This window comes from Cygnus olor, chromosome 5, assembly GCF_009769625.2.
Source record: "Cygnus olor isolate bCygOlo1 chromosome 5, bCygOlo1.pri.v2, whole genome shotgun sequence".
NCBI lineage: Eukaryota > Metazoa > Chordata > Aves > Anseriformes > Anatidae > Cygnus > Cygnus olor.
This window is the reverse complement of record NC_049173.1, coordinates 63,991,990-64,016,988: the sequence shown is the minus strand read 5'-3', so window position 1 is coordinate 64,016,988 and position 24,999 is coordinate 63,991,990. Positions and strand designations below refer to the sequence as shown.

General features: G+C 42.7%; 2 protein-coding genes across 3 annotated transcripts in view; both read right to left on the bottom strand.

The window, feature by feature from the left end:
• SWAP70 (switching B cell complex subunit SWAP70) overlaps positions 1–6,493 on the bottom strand; it is a 40,748-nt gene extending 34,255 nt beyond the window's left edge. The window contains exon 1 of one of the 2 annotated variants that reach the window (XM_040559838.1): positions 6,295–6,493. In XM_040559838.1, the coding sequence (XP_040415772.1) occupies positions 6,295–6,393 (99 nt within the window). In that variant the 5' untranslated portion in view covers positions 6,394–6,493. The remainder of the gene's footprint in view (positions 1–6,294) is intronic. The other variant, XM_040559839.1, reaches the window with a different exon arrangement.
• An 8,566-nt stretch (positions 6,494–15,059) lies between these two features.
• On the bottom strand, positions 15,060–24,636 carry WEE1 (WEE1 G2 checkpoint kinase). The gene is made up of 11 exons (XM_040559837.1): positions 24,015–24,636; positions 21,795–22,003; positions 21,385–21,451; positions 21,129–21,301; positions 20,294–20,415; positions 19,496–19,642; positions 19,000–19,095; positions 18,841–18,926; positions 18,437–18,607; positions 18,203–18,348; positions 15,060–16,432 (listed from the first exon to the last, which is right to left on the bottom strand). The coding sequence occupies exons 1-11, from the start codon at positions 24,579–24,581 to the stop codon at positions 16,282–16,284; spliced, it is 1,935 nt and encodes a 644-aa protein (XP_040415771.1). The 5' UTR covers positions 24,582–24,636; the 3' UTR covers positions 15,060–16,281.
• Between the last annotated feature and the right edge of the window lie 363 nt (positions 24,637–24,999).

Here is a 24,999-nt window from a genome sequence, read left to right as displayed (position 1 = left end):
ACCGGCTGCCCAGAGAAGCTGTGGATGCCCCATCCCTGGAGGTGTTCAAGGCCAGGCTGGATGGGGCTTTGGGCAAGCTGGTCTGGTGGGAGGTGTCCCTGCCCGTGGCAGGGGGTTGGAACTGGGTGGGCTTTAAGGTCCCTTCCAACCCAAACCAGTCTGTGATTCTACATGCAGAAAACTTACAAGCAGATCAGTGTAGGTGAGTAGACACACAGCAGTAGAGATGGCGTAGCTGCAAAGTAAGAAGTAGAAGCCTGAGGTCTTCAGACTTCCTAGGAAATCAAATGTATGCCACATGTTTAAAACACAGTTGTTTTTTTCGCCAAATAAAATCATATACATTTACTTTTATATATGTTAATGAGACATGCAGAATCTAAGCACTAATTAGCATGAAATCCTACAGAGATAGCCCAAAACATAAATTTCATTCAGAGAATTCCTGTCTACACGCTTCCAAAGTTACACTTTCTACTAGGAAAGCACATAGCTCCATAAGAAATACATATTTTCATGCTTGCATGCTAACATTAAGCCACTAGATCCAACCAGAAGTTAAAGAACAGGAAACCAGCATCAGCCGTATGCACAACAAAAGCTGCATTTCCCAAAGTAGGAAAATAGTATTGATAAGTTACACATTTCAGACTACCTTCCACAGGCACTCGATTTCCCTCCAATGTACCCTTATTTTTAACAAACAAATTATACCAAGTAGTTGAGTCCATGTGATTTACTTCTGGGGGAAAAACATGCTATCATGCGTGTTTCCCCTTATATTTAAGGCTTCTGTTGTTATTTAGAGAAGACCAAGGGATAACCAACTTTCTGAGAGAAACGTGATCTCACTTTTGCAACTAGGCTGCAGCTGCTAATACTGGAGCTACAATAGTTCATGAAACATGACTGATTTGAGCACACTACCGAGATCACTTAAATTCTCAATAAAACACTTTCTCATCGTGTCCTCTCTAGATATTTCTTTTCTGCCCTTCTTGGCCTTCTTGCTGTGCTTGGGCTGTCAGAAAGTTAGGTGGTTTCCACATCAAACAACCAATTACCAGGGAGGAATTCCACTTTCAATCATTTTCTAAGACCTGCCTTATCTGTGGTCTCCCCTGTGCCCAGTGCTCTCTTTTCATAGTTCAGGAAATTCCTTAGCGCTTGCCAAAGCCTGCCATTCTCCAACACGGCCGAGTGCCAGATGAATTCTTCACTCACAGGGCAAGCCTGAAAAATTCTGCCACCAAGGTCTCCTTTTGTTTTGTTCTCTCAAATCACGTTATCTGGACCATCATATACTCTAATGATTAATCTTGTTTTAAACAAACAAAACCTAAACAAAACAAAACAAAAAAAAACCCACACCATTAATAGCTGAGTACTAGATTAATTAGGGTACAGAAAATTGCCTTGCCTTGCTGAAGCTCCATCAACCATGAGGAAGTTTTGCCCCAGTAAGGGCTGTTCCACAGTGCCGTGGGGTTGCTAGGCAGCTTTTTCTTTCAGCACTTATTATGCTCTGGATGCCACGTTCAACAACCTACCCTCGTGCCAGAGCCAGCTCCTATCCCAAGCCAGCGACTTCTCTCTGTGCTGCAGCAAATGGATCCGGCAGTGGTCCCCAAACTGCAGTCCGCGAGATGCTGCAAGCGGTCTGCAAAGGGTCCCAAACACGCAGTACTCACTGTTGGTGCAGTTTTTCCTTTTTCAATTAAGAGCTTTCTAAGAGAAGTGCCTAGTGGTACCCAGGAAATAATGGTGTTCTGCTATAAATACAAATAACTGGATGAAACAAGCAAGCTAACAGCAGAAGTCTCAATAGCACTACCACTGCAGGCTTGGGATTTACTTCACTTATTGCCTGTCTTGTGCTGTTTTACCTGGAGGACTGAGCTCCAGCCCTGCTCTACTCTACCACAGCTGCTCCCCTCTGTACCCTGGTTTTCCAAATCATTGATCTTCACAGAACATTAAGCAGGTGGAGAATTGTTACCATCTGAGTAGATCCATTTAACCTCATCCCTAAAAGCAATCTGTCTTTCTAAAAGAAATGAAGACCTGCTCAACTACTTCTTGCTCAGGGACAAAAATTTGGCCCAGATCATAGTAGGACCATTAAGAGGACAGATTAGTCCTACAGTGGCTATTATCACTTTCTTCAGTACTTTTTCTTCCCCTCCTTTTCCATCTTTCGGGGGGGAGGGGGGGGTCTCCTCCCTCCCCCATCTCTTTTTAGGATTTGAAGACTTTGGCACTGCGGATCCTGACAGCTCCATTCAGTGGCTTCGTGTGAATTCACTCCAAGGCATTCTTGGCTCATCTCTCCCTGACATCCATGTCAGCAGCCAGCCAGCCAAAAGACGGCTCCTCACAAGTACTTTCCCTTTTCCTTTTTTGATCAGTGTAGAAACCAGTATCAGACAGGCCCCCTATCACAGGCACGAGGCCTTTTCAACCAGGCTGTGCCGAAGCATGCTTGCTTCACAGCTTCTCTAGGGCATGGTTTTCTTGTCTGCTCAGGTAGCACGCGCTTGATTTGGACTCCCACTGTTCAGCATCTGCGTCAGCTCAGTGTCGTCTTCCCTCTTCCCCACCCAGGACGAGCGTGCTCAAACCCGGCCCCTGAGCCCAGTGCCACTCGCCCACGTCACCCTGACGGCCAGGTTCACACAAACGCTTCGCAACCCGCTGAATAACCCAGCAGCAGGACCCTCTGTGAGTCACAGTGACTAATTTCCTACCGTCCCTCAATGCTGGACAAAGCCAATTGTCTGACTGCGGTCCTGCCCACTCGTCACAGCCTCTCAACCTTTCCAGCGCCTTGCTACATTGTTCAAGGTCTTCCTCTCCCTTGGACCATCCCCCTTGCCACTGATTACACCATTGTTCCTCTTCCCACCAGCCAGTGACTTCCCATTTAGTAAAAAGGCAAAGCAAAGATAAGAGGTAGGAAAATCCTGTCACAGCTCAGATACGATTAAAGACTGCTTTAAGTTTTCTAAGCCTGACTAGTAACTTTGGTCACCCACATCTTACGGGCGCAAACAAGACCACATTTGTATGAGGTGCTTGCCATCCGCATCCTGTGGATAACACACCAGGAACCCAAGACTTTGCAAATTTATCCCAATGGTAGCACACCAAACAAAACAACAGTCAAGTAACCCACTGTCAAAGCAGAGACGATTCTCCAAGCAATGTCAGGGACAGCTTCCAAAGGCAATGTAAAAAAAAACTGCTACGTATTAGTTCCAATCTTACAGACATACTATGAGGGAGGAGTATTATTGGTTGTTACGTGTTTAAACCCATTTAAACCCACACCACTTCAAGATACAGACGAAAAGCAGACTGAATGTTGACACATTAGAGGAGGAACTTTTTAAATCAGTCAATTTTCAAATAGCAGATTGCAAGAAAGGTGAAATTGGATTTAAATATAGGAAAGCAAGCATTTCCACATAGCTCAAACCACAACAGCAGCTATAATTACAACCACGAAAATTATACTTTACCTTGCTATATCAGTGTTTGAAAGTGCTGAAACATGCTGACAAAGTAACAATTGTGTCCATATTTAAACACAAAATTTAAGAATACATAAATGTTTCTGCAGAAAAGAAGGGCAAGATCTGAAGCCAGCAAAATAATAGAACCTCTGGAGACTACTGATCAGACCAAAAAATAATTAAAAAAAAAATCAGTGCACTCTGGAAGAAGACAAAATTCAAAATTACACAGAGGGCTGATTTTACCGTCTTTTCTTAGCAGCTCAGACTACATACAAAAGATATAAATGCATAAAAGGCATCTCGAAGTCCTTAATACTCCAAGCTAGTCCCGGTTTTTCCTCCAAGTGTTTCCTGTACCTCCAGGCTACAAAACAGAACCAATTCACTCATCTCCATCCATTTCCTCTAGATAGATTAAAACCAATGTATGATGCAAACCGTCGTAACACATTTGCTTGTATAACTGTATTTCACAAAAAATATTTATGTTTTATGGATGGTATAAAGATCACTTTTGGGTGAAGAAACTAGAAGCTGCTGCCTTTAGCAAGCAGCATGTTATACTGAGGACCTTCTGCATGATGATGGCAATTCCTTATACTGAATTACACAACCCAAAGATCCGCTGTCAACAAGCTTCCTTACTAAGGGTTGAAGACTTCAGCAAATTACAAAACTGCACGCTGTTCTCAGAAAACAATTCGCTTTTTACTAAACGTTTTGATAATAGGAGTTTCACTAAATTATTAAACTTTTTCTTCTAATGCTGCTGATCTCTACTAACCCGTTTACCTTCAAGACTCTTCTCTCCAGTTTATAGGGGTGCTACTTTTTAGTCCTTGCAACGTGGATGAGAAATACGTTACTGTGAAATACCTTTACAGTACAATACAGCCCTAAATCAATCATGCAGGAACTTCTGCCCTGCCTATCCCAACAGCTGCGGCCGTAACACATACTTTTTGTCTGCAATGGGACTGTCAGTTCAACACCCACATTCATCATTTGCCACAAAAGGCTTCACAAGAATACTCTCTACCTCTTCCCAGGTTTCCTGAAAAACTAATTCTTGGCAGCAGAAGGCAGCAGCCTCATTTCAGACCTGCTTCTGCATTTGCAGATTCCCCAGCTGACACTTCCATCAGGAGCCTTTATATCATAAACTGCACAGATCCACAAAGACACTTTTTTTCCAAGCCTTGTCTCTCACAGAGACAAATAGTGTGGAACTGCAAAACACTTTAGGAAGACGTCTGATAGGTAATGAGGGGACAAATTTAATTTCCTCTCTCCTTTTTGTTTTTGAACTTTTTAAAACACAAGCATTTGTAGGCATGGGACTCTAGTAAGACAGATAACCATGCTTGTTTGGAAAGACAACTGGTAGTTTAAAACCCAGCCAGCTCAGTGAACAATGTTAAAGAAGAAATGACGATGCCTCCATCGGAGCAAGCCATATAAGCCCACGTGCGTGCTCGCTTCTGCTTTAGCCATTTACTCCCCCCAGCACCTAGGGCTACAGAGCCACGACCACTTGTTCACTGACTGACGCTGTGACATGTGCTGCAGACACACCTCCTGGGTGACAGCACCAAGCACACGAATCACAGGCGTGTGCACCGGGCATGGTAGCGTGACAGGAAAACAGGATTCCTTTAAAAAACGTGATGAGAAAAAAAACCTCCTCTCTGCAACCTGCTTCATTCGGCTAGCCCTACAGCACCACAATGAGAATGCTCGCTGTGAGGGCTGGCCTCTTGCCCAGCTTCTGCACACGGACACGCCTGGCCGAGCAAGGCTGGTCCCACAGCCCCTCCGCCCCGAGCAAAGAAAAGGAGAAGAGGAAGGAGTTGCGGGCTGCAAGTGCTTACTCCATAATGCTGAAAACAGCCCGGGAGCTACTGGCTGCGCTTAGAGATGCTGCCTGTAGCAGGGCCGCTCTTGCTCGCTGTGTTAATCCCACAGAGTGTTCAGGCTCGAGCCGACTGTCACAGCCAGGACAACCCCAGCACTCAGAACAAGGACCCACAGTCTCAGATGTCAACAGGTGTTGCATTCTTATTCAAAATATTTATTTAGTTGGATTCCTACTATTATTCCCAGTCCAAGACAGTCCCATAAAGCAGGGCCAAGATGGGATCGGGTTCAGCAAGCTGCCTGAAAGCTCTTTTAAGAGTACAAACATTACTTCAGAGTATAAGCTAGGGAAGAATGGCACAGTTGGAGCCTCTTGACTAATTCTCCTGTTTATACTCAAATAAGAGAGCATTGTGGAACCTCGCTCTCCCCTTGGCAAGCTATGAATTTCACTTGGACGCAGCCAACCCCTATAGATGGGACCTTGTGGCTACCCCACAAAGGATTTTGGCCAGAAAGGGTACCAAGGACATGCAATTGAAAGCGGACCAGAAGCACAGCACGGGTTTGTGTGTTCACACCCCAGGGAGGATGAAGCATTTGCCAGGCAGCATGCCAAGGAGCCTCCCTGGGCAGCAGGAAGGGCCACGCAGGTGCCCAGGAGGCACCGGGACTGGCGACAGCACGTGCCCAACGACAGCCTCAAGGGAGAATAAAAACAATTTTCGGCTCACAAACGAGCTTCAAAAGTGGGCTGTCGTGTCGCCCTGTCCGGCCGCCTCGGACAGGCCCCAGCCCCAGCCCTCCCCGCGCCCCCCGCGGGGCCAGCCCGTGCCGCCAGCCGCGGCCCCACACGCCCCCGGGCCCCGGCCCCACAGCGGGCTCCGGCCCCACCGGCGGCCCGCGCCGCCCGCCTTGCCTTCAGCTGCGACTTGGAGACCTTCCCGCTGCGGTCGAGGTCGAGGGCGGTGAAGGCGTGCCAGATAGACTTGAGCAGCTCCTCCTTGAGGCCCACCATGGCCGTCCCGCCGCCTGCCGCCACCCCGCTCCTGCTGCCGCCGCTCCCGCTCTGCCTTCGCCTCAGCCGCCACCGCCGGGCCCGCCCCGGCCGCCGCAGGCACCTCCCCGGCGCGGTGCGCGGCCTGCCCGGGCGGCGGTGGCCGCCGCGATGGGACGGCGCCGGGGCGGGGCCCGGGGCTGAGGGGAGCCGAGCCCGGCGCTGAGGGGCGGTTGGCGCGTACTGCCACAGAGCGCAGGGGCGCGCGGCGCTGCGAGGTGCAACGCTGCTGGGCCGGCAGTGCGGAGAGCATCGCGCTCTGCACGCTGCCGCTGGCAGCAAGATGTACAATAGGTACAGCAAGACGACTGTTTTCCACCAGGCAGTGCTGGCTCATTACGATCCCCAGTAAGAAAGGCACGCGGTCTGTGAAGTGTCACTTAAAATGCCATTTACTGGAGCTAACCCTGGGTTGAAGAGGATATCGCAGACAGTCCTGTAGCTGCTGGGAAGGCCAAGCTGTGCAGCACGAACCAGCTCTCCAGTTGAGGTGCAGCACAGGAGTCAGACTTGGTCTGTGGAAAGGTTACCCATTTTTGTGATTTTAGATATTACAGGATCTTCTCACGAAAAAAAAAAACATTTTTTACAGTCAAATAGAAATGATGTCCCCATGAGAACCTCTTGCTGCACTTCTAGATAAAGGTGAGGCAGAAGTGGTATATCACAGGTACACCACAGGGGAGCTGCCTGCAGGCTCCTCTGCTACAAGCCACCAGATGAGCTCAAGGGACGCCTCGAGGAACACGTACAGACCCACGAGGGCCTGAAGCCAGGCACGAGTGCAGTTACAGCACAGACTGGGTAGGCACAGGCCTAAATTACACGCTTCACTAATCCATGATTTACAGTGCTCCCTGGGTTGGGATCATGAGAGATGACCAGATAGTGAAGTTTGCTAGAGGAAGCACTTTTAATTTTCACTTACAGTTAATTCATAAAAACTAGGGTGGTTTTGGTTGGTTTGTTTATTTTAGGGGGGCATTGGAGACTAGAATCATAGGTAGATTTCAGCTACATTTTATTCTTTAGTATCTGCTCTAGCTTACAGCAAGCAAAAATATTTTAGCAATGTAGAGATGACGTAGGCTTTCAGTAACACAGTGAACAGTCAAACCAGTGTGCCTTATTCACAGGAAGTATCCTAGCACCTTCCCCCCCCTCCTTTTTCTTAACTTTTCCCCTGCATAGTTAATTTGGGACTTTGAAATCCACAATTATTTTTCTTTCCTTGAGATGGATGACATGAACTGCACAATTAATATCAAAGACTGATTACACCAAGTTTCTTAGCAAATCTGATTTGCTAGGATTATAGCTGCTAGTATTACCAGAAACATCTGTCATCTTGAAATACACGGAACATTTCTCCAATTGAAGTGACCACAACCCCACTTGAGGAAGAAGGAGGCAGCTTTTGTATATACAGGTCAAGCTATTTTATTTGATAACTGAACAACCACAAGGTTGTCAATAAATACAGAACATCCCTATTGAAGTGCGTTAAAACACAGGTAGGTTCTGTGAAATGTCACAACTATCTTAATTGTTTTTCCTCATATTGATAATTATTAGCTTGAGCGTTGACCTCATGCTTTAGATTTGGACTTTAGTCCAAGTTACACATGAACTTCCTCATGCAGGGACTTTCTGCACAAAGTTCAGTGATTTTTAGCACCTTATTTTTATAAAACGATCGAAAAATAAAATGCCTTACAAAAAGTAATTTTAAAGAATAAAAACATGCTTTTCTTCCAGTCTTTTTCCTGGCTTCTGTTATTCTTAATTTAAGTGACATGGTTAAATCCAATGCCAGAAGAGGATTTGTTTTCCACTGAAAATACAAACAGTCCCATTCAGATTAATAGAGTAGTAAACCCATGCTTAAATATTTTAATAAAATTAGTAGTTTCCATAAGCCTCACGTGCTTCAGTTTCTGGTAGGTTAATCAAAAAGATACAAGTTCTGTGTAAAACTAATACCTTATTTCATATAGGCACACATATATAGCTTTTTTTTTTTTTAATAGGATTGAACCAATTGATCAAAAACATTTAAACTGAAGTTCATAGGCAAACAAACCCGTTGAACAAAACCTTTGTTTTTTTAAACCTAAAGAAACACATTACAAGGGCTAGCTGCATCCACATCCAAACTGTAACCCTGGGCTATTTTAAGCAACAATCCCATTAAAACTGACTAGTTGGGTCTGCGCATGTCAAAACATTCTGCATTTAAAACCTTTAAAGATAAGATTGACATATAATCTGTAGAATACTAACAGTGATCACAATTATGAAGTCCTTACTAGCACTACATAAACTCTAATTCATTTGCATTACATATGGCACAAAAGTAAGTTCTGAAACTTAACACACTTCTGCTTTTCTTGGAAGTTGTCTGAGATCTCAGCAACTTTATTTTAAAATCTATGCTGCTTCTAATCTTGATTGCTCACCATGGTTAAAAGCATGACCGAAGGGTGTTGGGGAGACCAGGGAGGGAAAACTGGCTCACAGTGTCAAAGTGACTCACTTTAAGGAAGCAGCTTTAGTTAGACCTTGCTAAGGGCCAGCCTTAAGAGGTAGGTCACTTCTCTCTTCCTCCTCCCTTCAGAATTACTCCTTGTTAGCTAAGTAGCAAGTACTTGTTAGGGAGCTCCTAACCAGAAGAAAGATTACATATTTAAATTATCTCTAATTTTTTTTTATGCCACTGAGTCATTTAAATCGCTATCAAGGAAAGAATGCAGACACATTAAGCAACTCTCAGTTTTTGCTCATTGTTAGCTCAGAGAAAATCTTCCTGAACCGTGACTAGGAGTCATTTTCATTCTCAGCACAGCTAAATTGAAGCAAACAGAAATTGAAGGTCATTACTACAACTTTGTAGCCGCCTTTGAAGAAAACCATTTCTAGTACCTGTCACTTCTCAGCAATGTTTCAACAGAAAATAAAGTGAAATCCAGTGTTAATTGATCAATATATTACTGTTCCTGAACAGATAGTCCCACCCTAAAACATTACAGAAACATTGGGGAACAGGGTGAAAAGCATTAAGTTTATTTGACATTATACTGTAACCTGGTTCTCAAGTCATTTGATGAATTTGTTTCTTCTATTATTTTAAAATGTGTTTCATATCTGGCCTTATACACACACCTCAAACATTCAAACAAACTGTGTAGAAACAAAACATGAATATTATTTTAGGTGAACTAGGCAGCAGCATTAGATATTGAATTAGAATTGAATTAGAATGCTACCTCAGTCTCTCCAACAAAAAAGTTGATCTGACATTCACTTTTAAGATTTCTAGAACAATCAAGATTCCAGAAAAGTACACATATTTTAATAGAGTTGTAAGCTATTTATACACATACACAAAACATGCTTTTTCATTCAAAATTGACTGAAGAAACATAAAGAGGAGTTAAATGGAGCATTAAGTTACCTTTCAGTTCCTCCTTGGTAACACACTTACTCTACGTTTGTAGTTGATAAAGTATTTCTCACCAAGTCATAGAACACACCATGGAACAGAATACCACAGCTACCTTACTTGAAGAAAGGAAGAGGAAATTAAATCCCAGGTGTGTACTCCAAACTAAGCATCTGATATGTTTTGGAAGGGGAACTGGAAAGAGAAGTGGTCAACAGAAAAGCCTTGTAAGCAAGGTTGACAGGTAAAAACCTGTCAATCAACATTAACTCAAGGTCTACAAGACCAAAGGGAGATTAAAATCCCATTTGCTAAGGCAGGGAACAAATATACGAGGTGATTCTACCCTAAACGTCCTAACACCTAAGTAGCTAAGAGTGAAGAGACAATGAGAAACTACAGAGATAGAAAGATCACCCAACTGAGACCGCTAAAGGCTCATAATAGGTCTCACTCCATCACTATCCTGGACAACACCTTCCCTAAAACACCTGAATTGGTGGCACATTTTACTGTCTGTAAATCAATAAATGAACAAATTTTCTCCGTCAGAATAAGGCTTAACATGCAGAATCTTCTCCTGTGCATAAACGGTAATTCATTAACTGCAGAATTTATGACCATTTGCTCACCTATCTGGCAGTAATCTTAGGGATACACAGAAGATCAGAATTAGGCCAGTGACTCTACTTTACCTCGTATCAAACAGAAATCAATTTAGATCAGCAGGATTACTCAGAAGTAATGCTAAATATTGATGCTGCACATTAGAAAGGGAGTCAAGTGATTAGGGAAAGGAAGATCCTTGAAACAGATACCTCAGATCTTTCAACAGAACTATCGTAAATAATTTTTGAACTTGTACAAGCTTAGGTTTCCAAGCAACATGTTAAACAGTAATAAATTGCTTCCTGTTTAATTAGGCACAGTAATATTGTCTCCTTGAGGCACCTCCCTTTTCCCTACCCCAATTCTATTATACTCAAGATAGGATCTTCATCCAAATCCAACTGTATAAACAGAAGCAGGACCTTAATTTCCTGTGTGCTGCCCTGCCCAGTCACCGCTTCTTCCTGCTTTTTCTCTGCAGTGTTTCTTCAGATGAGAATCTATGTCAGTTCAGCAGCCTCCAACTGGGGGAGCTAGAAGCTCTCGAATGGTTTCCACAGTTCACTGAGAGACAGTAAGGTTCATGCAGGTGTCCTGGTTTCAGCTAGGATAGTGTTAGTTTTCCTCCTAGTAGCTGGCAGGGTGCTATGTTTTGGATTAGAATGAGAAGAGCGCTGATAACACACTGATGTTTTAATTGTTGCAGAGCAGTGCTTACACCAAGCCAAGGGCTTTTCAGCTTCTCGCTCTGTCCTGCCAGTGGGCAGGCTGGGGGTACAGCAGGAGCTGGGAGGGGACAGACCCAGAACAGCTGACCCAAACTGGCCAAAGGGGTATTCCATACCATCTGACGTCATGCTGAACAATATATAGGGGTGGCTAGCCGGGGTGGAGGGGGGGGCCGGCTGCTCGGGGATAGGCTGGGCATCGGTCAGCGGGTGGTGAGCAATTGCATTGTGCATCACTTGTTTTGTACACATTATTAGTAGTAGTACTATTATCATCATTTTTTTTTCCCCGTCTTAATAAACTGTCTCTATCTCAACCCACAGGCTTAATTTTCCTGATTCTCTCCCCCCTCCCAGTGAGGGAGGGGGGAAGGTGAACAAACGGCTGTATGGTGCTTAGCTGCCAGCCAGGTTAAACCACAACAGCAGGAAATAGCCACACTTAATTCTTGCTGGCCACTGCATTAGAACCAAGCCCTCAAGAACAGCTACAGCAATGATACTGGCAGGCAGCACAAGTGCTGAGAATTATTAAGCATGCATACTTGTTAAAAATCACATGTACAGCGAAATCATGATATTGCCTTTTCCAAGGCTACAGAGCTGCTGGGAGCAGAGATGAAAAAAGGAAGCTTACCTTAGGAAGCTCACCTAAGCTACTGTTGGTAAGAATGCTCAATTTCTACTGCAGAACAAGATAATGATTTCTAAAAATCTGAGTGAAGTGCTATACTGGTACACAAACACACGATAGACAAAAAAAATTAATTCAGTTGACTATTTTGTCTAGCAGTTGTTGCTGGGACTATTATAGACAAGGTCACGCTTTTGGTAGGGTACATGTGTTTTTTTTTTATATATCCAGTTCAACAGGAAAATAGGGTAACTAAGTACACTTTTGTTCATAAGATTTTTAGGTGTTACAGTCTAAAGTAATTCAATCTGTAGAACTGGAATCATGTTTTCAAATATACAAGCAGTGCCCATCTCCATTTCTAAGTGAAGGTGAAGCTCGTTTATGACTTCATATAAAAAAGCCAAATAGTCATCAAGTTTTTTAGGTTCTTTATCTTCCTGATATCCAGCCCAAATAAAACTTATTAGGTCTGTGGTAATCAACAGTTTGTACCCAAGAGCTTTTGGGGCTGAGGTGGGAAAAAGAAATACAAGTAAGAAAATACCAGTGAGTTTACAGGAAACCAAGAAACTGCAAAAACAACAACAAAAGCAGAAAAGTTACACGTATCGATAGCTTAAAAGAGAGAGACTAAGCTGACCCCGTAGTAATTCTAGCCAGTTTACCCACTGTGAATTCAGGACAAAAAAAAAGTCAGTTTGATCTTGAAACCATGAAATTACATCAACAATTTCTAGTTATATTAGTTTTCCACATTTCCATTAGTTCAGTGAAAGAAGGTAAAGTTCATGCAGGGAACAACTAGGAACGGGAGAAGCTAACTTCTCTTTAAAAACATACTCTTCTTCTATACGTTGGCATTAACAGACTAGTAGCATGCCTGACTAGCACAACAGTTTTCTGGAAAAATATTCTCTAAGTAAATCTAATTTTGTTTCCATATGATAGGTTGGTAATGGCATAAATAGAATTCTATGTAATATCAGAATACCATATTTGACTTCAAATATTTAACAACTAGCACAACAAGGGGTTGGAACTATATGATCTTTAAGGTCCCTTGCAACCCAAGCTGTTCTATGATTCAAAGGAAAATGTTTGTTTTTGAAAAAGTGGTATTTAAGTGTGACGTATCACATCTTTACAGGAAACTAATTCTCTAAGAGCTTTAGTTCCCCAAACCACCCACTCTTCAGGCATGAGAAGTGAGAAGTCCAAGCAAGACTAGACAGGTAGCGTTACCCAGTAAAAGATGAATCATTAAAAGATGAATTACAGGCTCTGAATTCAGATTCAGGCAGAAGACAAAGAAGCAGACAGATGTCTCGAGAAGGTAGGGATATAAAATACCTGTTTTACAGTTACTTTTAGGTTCTTCCTATGTAGTTCTTCGAGAAGTCAAGTACCCTGAATCAAAGTAGTCAAGGTACTATGCTATCTGTTTTGGAAAGTGGAACTAGAAACACAGTGAAACATTAAATTTAGCTATTTTGAATAACGTCTATCACTCACCAATGATATTTTCTTCTTAAATAGAGATAAGCTCTTAAAGTGCTGAAGCTCCTCTTGTTATACCATGCTTGTTAGAATTTCTCCAACTGACATCCAACTTCTTACGTTTTGTAAGAGGCTAGTAGTTTCTTCTTCCACCTGAAAAGATGGCTTGCATACCTACGTACAAATTTTGCTCAAGCCTTTTTGCAGTAAATTCATAAGCTACCAAAATTACTTTAAGATTATTTTTATTTAAGAAAAAAAATCTTTCAGGGGCAGTAAAATAGAGACACCACTTCTCATTCAGCAAGCATTTGAACCACATATGACTGGATGCTAGGAGCATTCAAGGGAACCATTAACACACACACTACAAATCTCAAGCTCTTCCCACAGGCCACTCTTGGGACCACAATTCTCAGTCTCCCCAGTGGCCTGACTCAGGAAAGTTGTTCCTATTAAATGAGATAAACTTCACCATTCTTATTGCTCCTGCAAACTACTAAAAAACACTGAAGCTTCCTTTTTAAACTTCCTCCTTGGCACATAGAAGAACGTTAAAACATCTAAAACCACTTCAGTTGCATGTTTTAGACTGGGCATCCCTTACATTGCAGTTACAAAACTAGCAACCAGCAATAGCCTACATAGCTACTGGGTACAACTTGTTCGTACAGCAAAACCTCAACTAATGTTACAAGCCTGCAGAAACAAGTGAAGTAAAAGCAGATAACTATCATAGGCAGATCCAACTTATTTACACTACGGCAGGGGGGGAGAAAGGCTCAAGTGTGTTGATCCCCCACTAACTGATTTTCATTACTGCTTAGGAGCATGCTCTAAGACTGCTCAACATAGATGAACCCTAAATTGCTGCAACAAAACCATGCAACAGATTTTTAACTTCTCTTACAAATAAGACAAGACTATTGTACCAAGTCAAATCTTAAAGGAATTACAGTCTATCAGTTTTTACTGATGTGAACTGCTTATTAGAAGCACGTTACCTAAACCAATCCTCTGAATTTCACTATCATATACATAGCACTGAGACCTCTTACAAAGAAAAATATTTCATAATTTTAATGAGCAAATTGCAGTTTAAAATTTAGTGTCCACTCAATTCATATACATTATCTCTGCAAAGCCACCTGAAATTCTTGGATAGAGCAGCATAAAAGCTTCCCAGATAGGCTAATCTATTACGCCTTTAGTACTTTTACTGCATCTCTCTTTACATGGGATTTTAATACAGTAATACATATACATGAATATTTTACATCCGTGCTACAGAAAACTTGTCATTATTGTCCTCTATAAGCTATTCAGTCCCTCTACCACCCTTCTCTCCCCATTCTCAACAGTGCATGGGTATTCATGCCTCCTTACCTCAGGCCCAGCAGGTCCTTCTTTGCAGTTTCATCTAGTCCGTCTTCACAGTCACGTCTCAATTCAAATCGTCCACAGGTTTCAGCTTTCCAACTGGCTAAGTACCGCTCCTGAAGCTGTAGAGACAGACCGCAGTCGATATATACTAGCACACACAGACTGGTGCTTTTGTCCCAACATAACTATCAGTGAGTCCCACTCTCCTGACAGGGAACCACAAGCACTAGGCAGGAACAGGAAGCAAATCTAATCAGGACTTGCTGTGGTATATTCCTGAGTCAACGTTTTATTTCCACAAATATCAAGTTTAAATAAGCATTAGACACTATTAAACACAACTTTTAACTTTAATATTCAAATTCAACACTAGTAAGAACAAATAGAGCACAAATGGGAAACACAGTTTAAACTAAAATTAATGAAGAGAGAAGCCAGGAATTAGAACAGTTCTATTTTCAGCAACATCTGTCAGCCAGCATCAGTGTAAGTTTTGACAGACACATTTGGTTCATACCGGAACTTAAAATTGAACAGTTAAACTTTGTTGGCATCTCAGACTGCAGTTTTAGTATAGTATACTATATAAGCACAATCAAACTTATGTACATAAACAATGAAGAACAACCTGAACACTTACACTAAACAATTATTTACAAGTACTCCAACATAAAAAATATACAAGAGCCTCAAGAATGAAAAACTGAAGAGAATACCAACATTTAGAGAACCTTATTAGAAAGGATTACAAAACATCAACAGCCAAGACATTAACAATTGCACTACACTAATACAGAGTACAAATATTAAATTGGTGCATTATTTCACAATGCACTAGCTTCAAGAGAGAAATGCTGCCTTCACTAAAATGCAGCTTAGATTTGTTTCACGTAATTGTTTTAACAAGAAGCCTATTAACACAATAATGATTGTTTTAATGCTACAGTTTACAGCAAGGACAAAACACTAAAATAGCAGCAGTTCCACATGGCACTTAATTCCACAGGTTTCTAAGCTGTGGTTTATGCAATGCCTACAAAGTGCTCCCAGTTGAATATACAAATAAAATTCACAATAAAAGGTTACCTGATATCAGGTACTTTGAGTGTAGGTGGCCTTAAAGCCCGTCTTTCAAAATTTATTCCCCTCTGCTCCAAAATCAGTAACACAGCAATGCCCCTTCCCTCACTCTTAAAGATCATTAGGGACAGTACTTCTCATTACAATGCTGTAACACTAAAAAGCAGCACACCACTATAGTGGTTAACCCTGGGATGATGTAACATCTAACAGTGTAACTGAAAGGTTTATGGATTAACATCCAGGATCCTCTATGGACAGATAGTGACCAAGTCCATTATCTCCAACAGTTAATACAGCTAATCAGCCATATTGTTGATATCAAAAACCCAGAAGCAATTCCTGTAAAACTAGTGACACTCATCTAAGACAGGACAAGAAACCAGGAATTGAATGCTTCCTTCAACTCCTTAAGGCTTCAGTCCAGCAGAGATGCTATAGCCATCCTCAGTAGTTCTTTCGGATTTCATAGTTCAGTATATAGTAAGACTAACTGAGCGGTTCATTTTCTTTCCAATGAGTCGAGATGGTCTATTTTGTGTCGTAGATCTAGTTGTCATTCTGTCAGTGAACAGTGCTCGTTCCTCAGCTGCGGCCTTTGCCATCTGTGCCTTCTTCAGCTCTCTGCAAGACATTGGAAGTCACACACGCAATAATCAGTAGGGACTACAGGCATGTCACAGCAAGTGACATTTTCAGAGGAATTACAACAATTCCAAACTTAAGACTTGCCATCAATTCAGGCCACATTAAGACAAACAGATGCAAATGATACTTAAACCCACAGGACAAAACACCGTTTCCTTACTTGCCTAGATGTCCTTTCTTTTGAAAGGGGAAAGAGGTGACAAATTCACGTATCTTGGTCAAATTTTGAAATCCAGATTTTTATAAGCAGCTCAGCAGCTTTGATCTGAAAATCTTTAGCTTGCTATTGCTTATATTTGCAACAGGCAAAATACTTGCTATCACTGGAAGTGTGGCTGCAACACAGAACACTAGTCTTTCTAACCTTACGTTTTTCCCATTGCAATTCAGTTTGTCACAATGATAAGTGAGGTGGAAAAAATTATTATGTTTTATGATTGAAAGAAGCAAGGTTACCTACAGTATTATCACTGACCTGGTATCAAAAGAATTTATTCCACTCTATCTTATGTATCAATTACAAGATTATAGGATGTTGTTTACTTCCTAGTACAAGTCCTATGATCAACAAGTGAAAAGCTAATTACAGAAGCTCCCTCAAATGAAATGTTCAGCCACAACTGAAACTCCCATGGAAGACTCAGGCAAGCAGACACACTCTTAAACGAAACATAACTAGCAACAGACAACTCAGGAAGCATCCTTTTCCTCTTGCATACCACATCAAAAACCTATCACCACATAAATCTCGTTTGCCTAACAAAAATTTGAGCCTATTACTGCAAGGCTGTAACACTGAAGGTGGCGAAGACCATTGTCCCTATATAACATTCTGCCAAGCGTTCTGTTTCAGAGAATTACCAATACACAGTCTGAGGACTAAGTTAAACAAAACTCAAGATATTATGAAATAGTCTGACTAAAGAGCAAAGTTATCCTTATCAAGGATTTCCCCCATAATCCTTTTCTCCTTTCTTTAAGTGCTCACATACAGTAAAATGTAAGGATTCCCCCGTACGTCATCTTATCCCAAGCTACCCCTCAGAGAATTTTCTCTATCCTATTATGACTTGTAATCTCATTTTACACCTCATCTCCAAAGCAAGAGCAAGTTTTTCAAGCACATTATATATTGGTATAGATGTATTTAGCTTTAAGCTTGTATTTAGTTTTTAAGTTTTAGTTGGCTAGTCCCATTCTTGTTCAAGTACTGTTCATTTACACCAGTGCTCCATCTAATCCTCTCCATGTTATCACTGTGCCAGTCCACTGAAAGAATTTTTTTTTTTTTTTTTTTTAAATCAGCTTCCCTAATGACTAGAGGTCAGTCATACACGCACATCCATGCACACACCCAACCACCAAACAATTACCGGGAAATTCAGTTTTAAAATATTCTTCCATTCTTTCCTAAAAGTAATCCTACCTGAACTACTTTATGGAACACTATTCCCCCTGAAAGTTACTGTGGGTAAGTGTTCTTTTCAAATTATTCTTAGCTTTACTTTACAGTTATTTTTGTAAGGATGAAACTGCAGGCAGTTTTGCCTTCACAAAGCATTAGCTTAGCCAACTTCCAAAAAAAAAAAAAAACACCACCCCTTAATACAAGCAAGTTACCTTGAGAAACCCATCCTTAAATAACTGCACGACTCATCAAATTACTCTTTCCACAGTCAACCGTAAAAGCATATAAAGAACCATTAGAAGTTAAGTTATATTTAAGGATCCCAAGGAATTACTTACTTCTGCAAGAGTGAGTTTTTGAATTTTTCAGCATTCAGTTCTATCCTCAGCTGCTCTGCACTCTTTTTTGCAGCAGAGAGCAGCACTGAATGCTTGACTAGTGCCACAGCTGAAGGTCTTTTCTCTGGATCAGGATTAATCATAACCTTGGAAAAAATAAAAAGTCATACTAGTTAAGGCCAGTAATACAGTAAATTACACTAATCAGAGAGTCACTGGAACAAGAGTTCTTACTTTTAGTAGATCTAGTAATTCTTGAGAAAGCACTTGTGGTATTCTCGGTAGTTTTCCTTGTCGAATTTCATGCCATTGGTCCCCATTAGTTGGAAGCGGTTCAGCCCCAGCAGCACAGACAACAGTCAGAGCAAGAGCAAAAATATCTGCTTTTGGCAAATGAGTGTAGTTCTTTAAAAATAAAGAAAAATAAATTTACTATAGATACTACCCAGTATAAAAACAAACCTCAGCTAGATTATGCAACACCAAACACATCCACGCTATTACATTCCAACTAGCGTTTGGGGAGATACCATCTAGGAAGTTTCTTTCAGCAAGGAAGTGGCAGACAACAAATCATTACTCTAATGAAAACAGCATACAGACCTAACATGACTATTTTCTACAAGTAGGATAGCTACCTCTTGTAGGACTTCATTTGCAAGAAAACGGCTATCACCTTCCTCCACTTGTGGACTAGATACTCGAGTTACATGACCAAGGTCACCTGCAAAAAACATAGCGTTATTTCTCAGAAGACATAAAATGATGCAACTCTTAAGCACAAGTGTGCTGCGTACCTATTTTAAATATGACTCTATCAGATGACCACTCATCATCATCTCCTTCTTCTGAAGTCGTACTTGGGACTGATGTCCTGGATATGAAGATGTTACCTGTAAAAGAGCAGAACTGTTAAAAAACACATTTGAGTCCAATTTTTACTTCATCTGTTTTTATCGGTTTGTTTTTAGCCACACAGAAATTTCAGTTGCATACCCAGTTCGTAGAACAAGAAATTACAATGTGCACACACACACACACACTCTGCACCCCTCTGCAGGAAGTGAAGCCAAGCGTTGTGCAAGAAAGAGTTAATTACACAAAAAAGACCCAAGATAAATTCATCAACAGTTACAAGTTTGCTAGCCAATTTTATAACTGACATCTTTGTACTGCCACTTAAGACTTCAGTAAAGAATTTACAGTTAACAAGGTGTGGTTAACTGCTCATTTCTCTACAGATTAAATTAACTGAGGAACCTGTCAATAGAGTAAACCAGTCTACACACTTACTAGGTTTAATATCCATGTGTACCAGTGACATCGAATGAATGTACTTTAAGCCTCGAGCCACCTGAAGTAATAGGTCCTTCAGCTCTGGCTCAGTAAAATAACGCATATTCCTGTAATTTTCACTTATGGCATCTGCTAAACTGCCACCTAAAACAACATTAAAAAAAAGTATTTATTTATTTATTTATTTACAATCAAACAGTTCAGAAAATAATGACAACTGGCTTCCAAAAGTAAATACAACTGACTTCCAAAATCAGCAGTGAATCTATCACCAAAAATTTGCTGATGATACACAGGGATTGCTGTATCCCCTCTCCTTATAGCCGTGTAATGCTTTAAAATTATTTTTCTTCTGTGAAGTCTACTGCAGTTGCTATGTAAATTAACAGGATACCAAAACACAAAGGAAAAGGACTCTAGTCCTCTTCCAGATCTCTGGCAGGGTATCAGCCACAGCAACTGCGCCCTTTTCAAGGGAAACTTTTTTCTCTGTATTCCAGCTTGAGCTATTATACAGAAGAATTAACTACTTTGCTGCTCACAAATACCTCAGTGTAGTTCCAATATTCTTGAACACTGAAGACTTTGTCTGCAATTTCGTAAATTATTGTTTCATTTATCCAGTATGCCCTTTGCAACAGAAAGGAACATATAGACCCACTTCAGACAATAATAATATGAGCTATGCATAAGGATGTAAATTCCTACTTAGCACTAGGGATGTGTAGAGATACCTGTGTATCTTCAAAAAAACAGATTTTTAAAGCAAGTTCAGAACAATCAATTTTTACTTACCATTGCAATATTCATTCTGTATGAGCATATGATCATCTTCTGCCAATGCAGAGTAGTATCTTACTACATGTGAATGCTGCCCCAGAACTGCGTGTGCATAGACCTCCCTTAAAGCATTTTGCCTGTTACAGTCACACAAAAAAATAACAGCACACAGGAATACTATGAAGTGAAATTAGTTCAATTTCAGCTTTACATAAACACTTATTAAAATATCACGCCACTCTTCCAGCACAGGTCTCTAACTAAAATCTTCACATTCAGTTCTGCAGAACCTTATGTTGGATTTCTATTTATATCCAAACAGCCAAAGCCGTTTATATTGCATTAACAGATCAAGCAACGCGAAATATTAAAACACAGGCTTTGTTGCAGATGATTCTTGAGGCAACTGCCGCTTGCATTACTTACTTTCCAACCACTATCAGCAGCAAGCTTTCAATCTGCATGTCACTTAAACTTGACAGGAACGTGGACATGGTTGGGAGTATTGTTTTCCTTTCACATCTCAAAGGATCACCGCTGCAGTTTCATATAGTACCTCCTACCATTAATGCAAGCAAGCATTTCTTTTACTTTCCAGGTGAGGACAATCTGTTTCCACTCAGAAATTTCGGGACAAATCTCTGTTGGAGTTGAGTAAACTTTCCTCCCAAAGTTTGAGCAGTATTCGAAGAAGAAATGTAAAACGACTTCAGAACTGTATCCTACTGTTTTACATTTAATTGAAGTATATTTATGATTTTATCATAAATGCCTTCTCTAGATACTGACACAAAGCAACACTGCAGGAAAAAGCACCAAAAAGCAAGTTTTAAGAGCAGGAAATACTCACTCGTCCACTGAGCCAGCTAAGGGTTTCTTAGATCGCTTTATAGCATAAATACAGCCATCAAGCCTCTTCACACATTTAAACACAGAACCAAATTCACCGGATCCAATCTTCTCCAACTCATGAAATTCGGTTGCATACCGTGACTTCATATTACTTTCTGTTATTGTGATCCTCTGTAAAGATCAGAAAGAAAAATACTTACACATGCAAATACATGAATTGCCAAACTTTGTACCAAGTTCTAAAGGTTAATTACCTTAGCAGGTCTGATAGTTTCATCTTCAAGCTCTCCATCACTTGCTTCCATGTCTTCTCCACAAGAGCTGAAATTCACACTAGTTATTTTTACAGAATTAATACAGCTTAAGAAACTTAAAATTGAAGTCTAGCAGTTGATTTTTTTTTAAATCCAATTCTCCCATACTACCCAAGTTTAGTCTAATTAAACACTAGATATTTATAAGCACAAGCTAACAGTCATAAAATCATAAAAAAACTCATACTAACAAAACCCTTCATAAAAAACAGATACTCCAAGAGCTCTATCTTGCATCACTAACAGATTTGGAAGGAAAAAACATTTCACAGAAGCAATTCTTAACAGAACTTTTGCAGCTAGAACAGTTTTAAGGGTAAGTGTTACAAGGAAAGATATAAATTACTCACTCATTCCAGTGCGTTCTCTTTCTCCTCCGACACTGTCCTTCAGAGTTGTGAATGAACATGGAATCGGGAGTGAAGGGATTAATGTTCACATGAGGTGTTTGTCTGATATCAGAATCTCGCTTCTCCGACTTCCCAACATTCATAAATAAAGAGCCCCCTCGAAGTTTGACTGAGCTGGAACCTAGTCCTTGTGCTTTAGAGAGCAAACTCTGTATTTAAAAAAATAATAATAATGAGACATTTATGAGCTCAACGTTGCTTTAGACACAAATAGTCACGTCATGTTTGAAAGTCATTATTGCAATGCTGTCTATTCAAAGCAAGCATGAGTTGTTTAAACAATGCCTACATTTCCATCAAAAAATTCCACAGACACTATGAGGCTTTACACTTCACACAAAAACAGTTAAAGAAAACATTAAGTGTTGAAATAATTTTGAAAAGATAGGAATGATGATGAGAGAAATGTTCTGTCTTTAATCAAGTCATCACCCAGCCTTCCCCATGGACTGTTCTAAGTTCATGAAACAAACACACATGAAATTCATGGACCGTGCTGTGTTGTATTGCCATGATTTTCATATAAAAGATATAAAAGTTAGACTAAATATAGAAAGTATCTTTCATTATCACAAACTTAAGATAGCAAGCTTAAAAAGAACACTATATCAAAGATTTAATACTGCTGCAGAAGCCTCAATGGATCTACAACACTTGCTCAAGAACTGACAGCACTATTCAGTGACATCAGTCTCACTGAATCACCACAGGACAGACTGAAGCAGCAACGCCGGAACAATATCACACATGAAACCGTTGCACTTCCAGTGCAATATTCGGAGTAGATATTTTGGGCAGTAATCCATCAGGCATTTTCTGGGCACGTGATCAGATCTCTCCTAGTTACGTAGAGAAGTTTGCACCTGAGTCTCCCACACCCTCATAAGGATGCTAACCAGTGACCTCTTGGATCACAAGCATGAGCATCACCTCATCCGAGGAACATCTTATCACATAAAGAACTGACATATCTCAAGTCTAAAGCACCACAGAGAATAAGGTTTGTACTTTGGGAACCCAACTGTACTCTCCAACCCTAGACTAAATGAAGACCTTCAAGTCTCAGTGGAGTCTCAACACATTTCAGTATTTCCATTGGGTAACTTAACCAACTATTTTTCCAGATCTGGGCACCTAACTCAATAATTCCATTGAAACACAGTGTTAAGATGTTACTTTTAAGTGTCACAATACACAAGACTCTGGCATCTCTAAAGTGTTTGCTCCTGACTTAAGATCATCTCCCATTTTCCTATTTCTAAACAGGGTTACTAAGCTACCTTTGAAACCTCATTTGGGACAGAAGCTGAGAAGAATAACAAACACCAGAGCTAGAGGGGAAAAAAAATTAACGTTGCCCTCCTTATGCTTACTTGTTTTCAGTGGGTAGTCTATAGACCCCTGGGAGATCATCCACAGGGATTATCATTAGGCTACTCCCGAAGGGTTATGTGGAAAGTAACAAAGAAAGCAAGACTACTATCACTGGATTTAAATGCACTTTGTTTATATATTTTCGTGTTTTAGGTGAGCATCGAGATCAAAATTTGAAATGCCTTCCAAACGTCTGTCGCTGACAGTCTTAAGAGCTACCTATCCCTTTAAGCTTTCAAACCCATCAGTTTAACGACACCTCTGGCTGCTGTCTCCCAAATTCGACGCAGAAAAATGCAGACGCTGCACTTGCGCTGGCACATGGTGCTACACCAGTACTCAAACAAGACGTAACTACTTGCTGGTAAACACGAAGCAGCAAATTCCCGTTCAAGGTTTGACTTTTTACTAGTAAAGGTCCAAATGCCCTCACGTAACGTAACAGTATTAAGGTGTTTGACGTTCTCCTTTCACCGTTACCTAGCCTTTCCCAGGAACGCAGCGGACACAGGGTATTTCTCCGCCAGCCTCTCAGAGGCTCCCGGCAGGACACCGCGCTCCTCCTCACCCCGCCGTGCCGAGGGGGCGCCGCTGCGGCCTCTGCCTCGGGGCCGCGCCTTACATAACCCAACACACAACCCAACGGCCGCACCGCCGCGGCTCCCCGGGCCGACGCCAACTTCTCCCGGCCGGCACCTCCCGGCCCGGCCCCCCCACGCCCGGCCCGGGGGTAGTAAGGCCCCGTTACCACCCCCCCAGTAACGGCTGCGGCGGCGGGTGCCTCACCTTGGGGGTGTGCGGCGTGTCGAAGAGGCGCAGCTTGCGGAAGGTCTTGTGGGGCGGGGTGCCGGGGTAGTCGGGCAGCGGCGAGCCGAGCTCCTCGCTCCGCGGCCGGTAGCCGCCCGCCGCCAGGTGCGGCGGGGAGTGCCCCCCGTAGCGCCGGCCCTTGTGGGGAGGCGGCGGCGAGGGCGAGCCGGCCATGAAGTAGGCTCCGGGCGACTTGACCGGCGAGGAGCCGAACCCTTCCTCCTCCCACGAGTCCCCCTCGTCCGGCAGCGGCGCCGCCGCGGGCTCCATCTCCTCCTCCTCCTCCTCCTCCTCCTCCTCCAGCAGGGGCGGATCGCCCCGCGCCGGGGTGCGAGCCACCGAGAGCGGCGAGTCCGCCTCCTGGAAGGCCGAGTCCTCGCCGGTGCTGTTGCCGCTGCTGCCGCCCTCCTCCTCCTCGTCCTCCTCCTCCTCCTCGCAGTCGCTATGGCCGCTCAGGAACAGCAGCTTCTGACGGATCGGGGCGGCCGCCCGCCGGGCCGACACCCGCCGCGGCGGCGCCGCCTGCTGCAGGCTGAGGAAGCTCATGGCGGCCCGCTGCGCTGCGAGCCCCGCTCCCCGCCGCCGCTGCGCTGCCCCCCACGCCTCGGCGCGCTACGGCCCCGGGCGCGGTGGCGACTGCTGGGCGCGGCGCTGCCCCGGCTCGGCACGGCACGGCTCGGCTCGGCTCGCCTCGCGCCGTTCGGACTCCGCGGCTTTCCCGCGACCGTTAGTCACGTGGCGCGCACGCCAGCCAATCACGCCCGCCCCCTCGGTTTGAAAACACGGAGGGCGGGGGCGCAGCCACACACGGTGGCGTCACGGAGCGCTTCGGCGCGAACGCGGAGAGCCGAGGGGGCGGGGCCGGGCGCGAGCCGCCCAGGGGCGGTTGGAGGGGGGCGGGGCTCGCCACCCAACACCGGCCCGGCGGCGCCCGCACGGACACGTCCGCCCTGTGCGGCGCGCG

What these genes read in the sequence shown, in the direction of transcription:
- WEE1 (XM_040559837.1), bottom strand. Translation starts at nt 24,581, where the DNA reads ATGAGCTTCCTCAGCCTGCAGCAGGCGGCGCCGCCGCGGCGGGTGTCG. An exon ending in ACAGAATGAATATTGCAATG is followed by an intron (nt 19,643 to 20,293) that starts GTAAGTAAAAAT and finishes ATGTTGTTTTAG; the next exon opens with GTGGCAGTTTAGCAGATGCC. An exon ending in CAAATGAAGTCCTACAAGAG is followed by an intron (nt 18,608 to 18,840) that starts GTAGCTATCCTA and finishes TTATTTTTAAAG; the next exon opens with AACTACACTCATTTGCCAAA.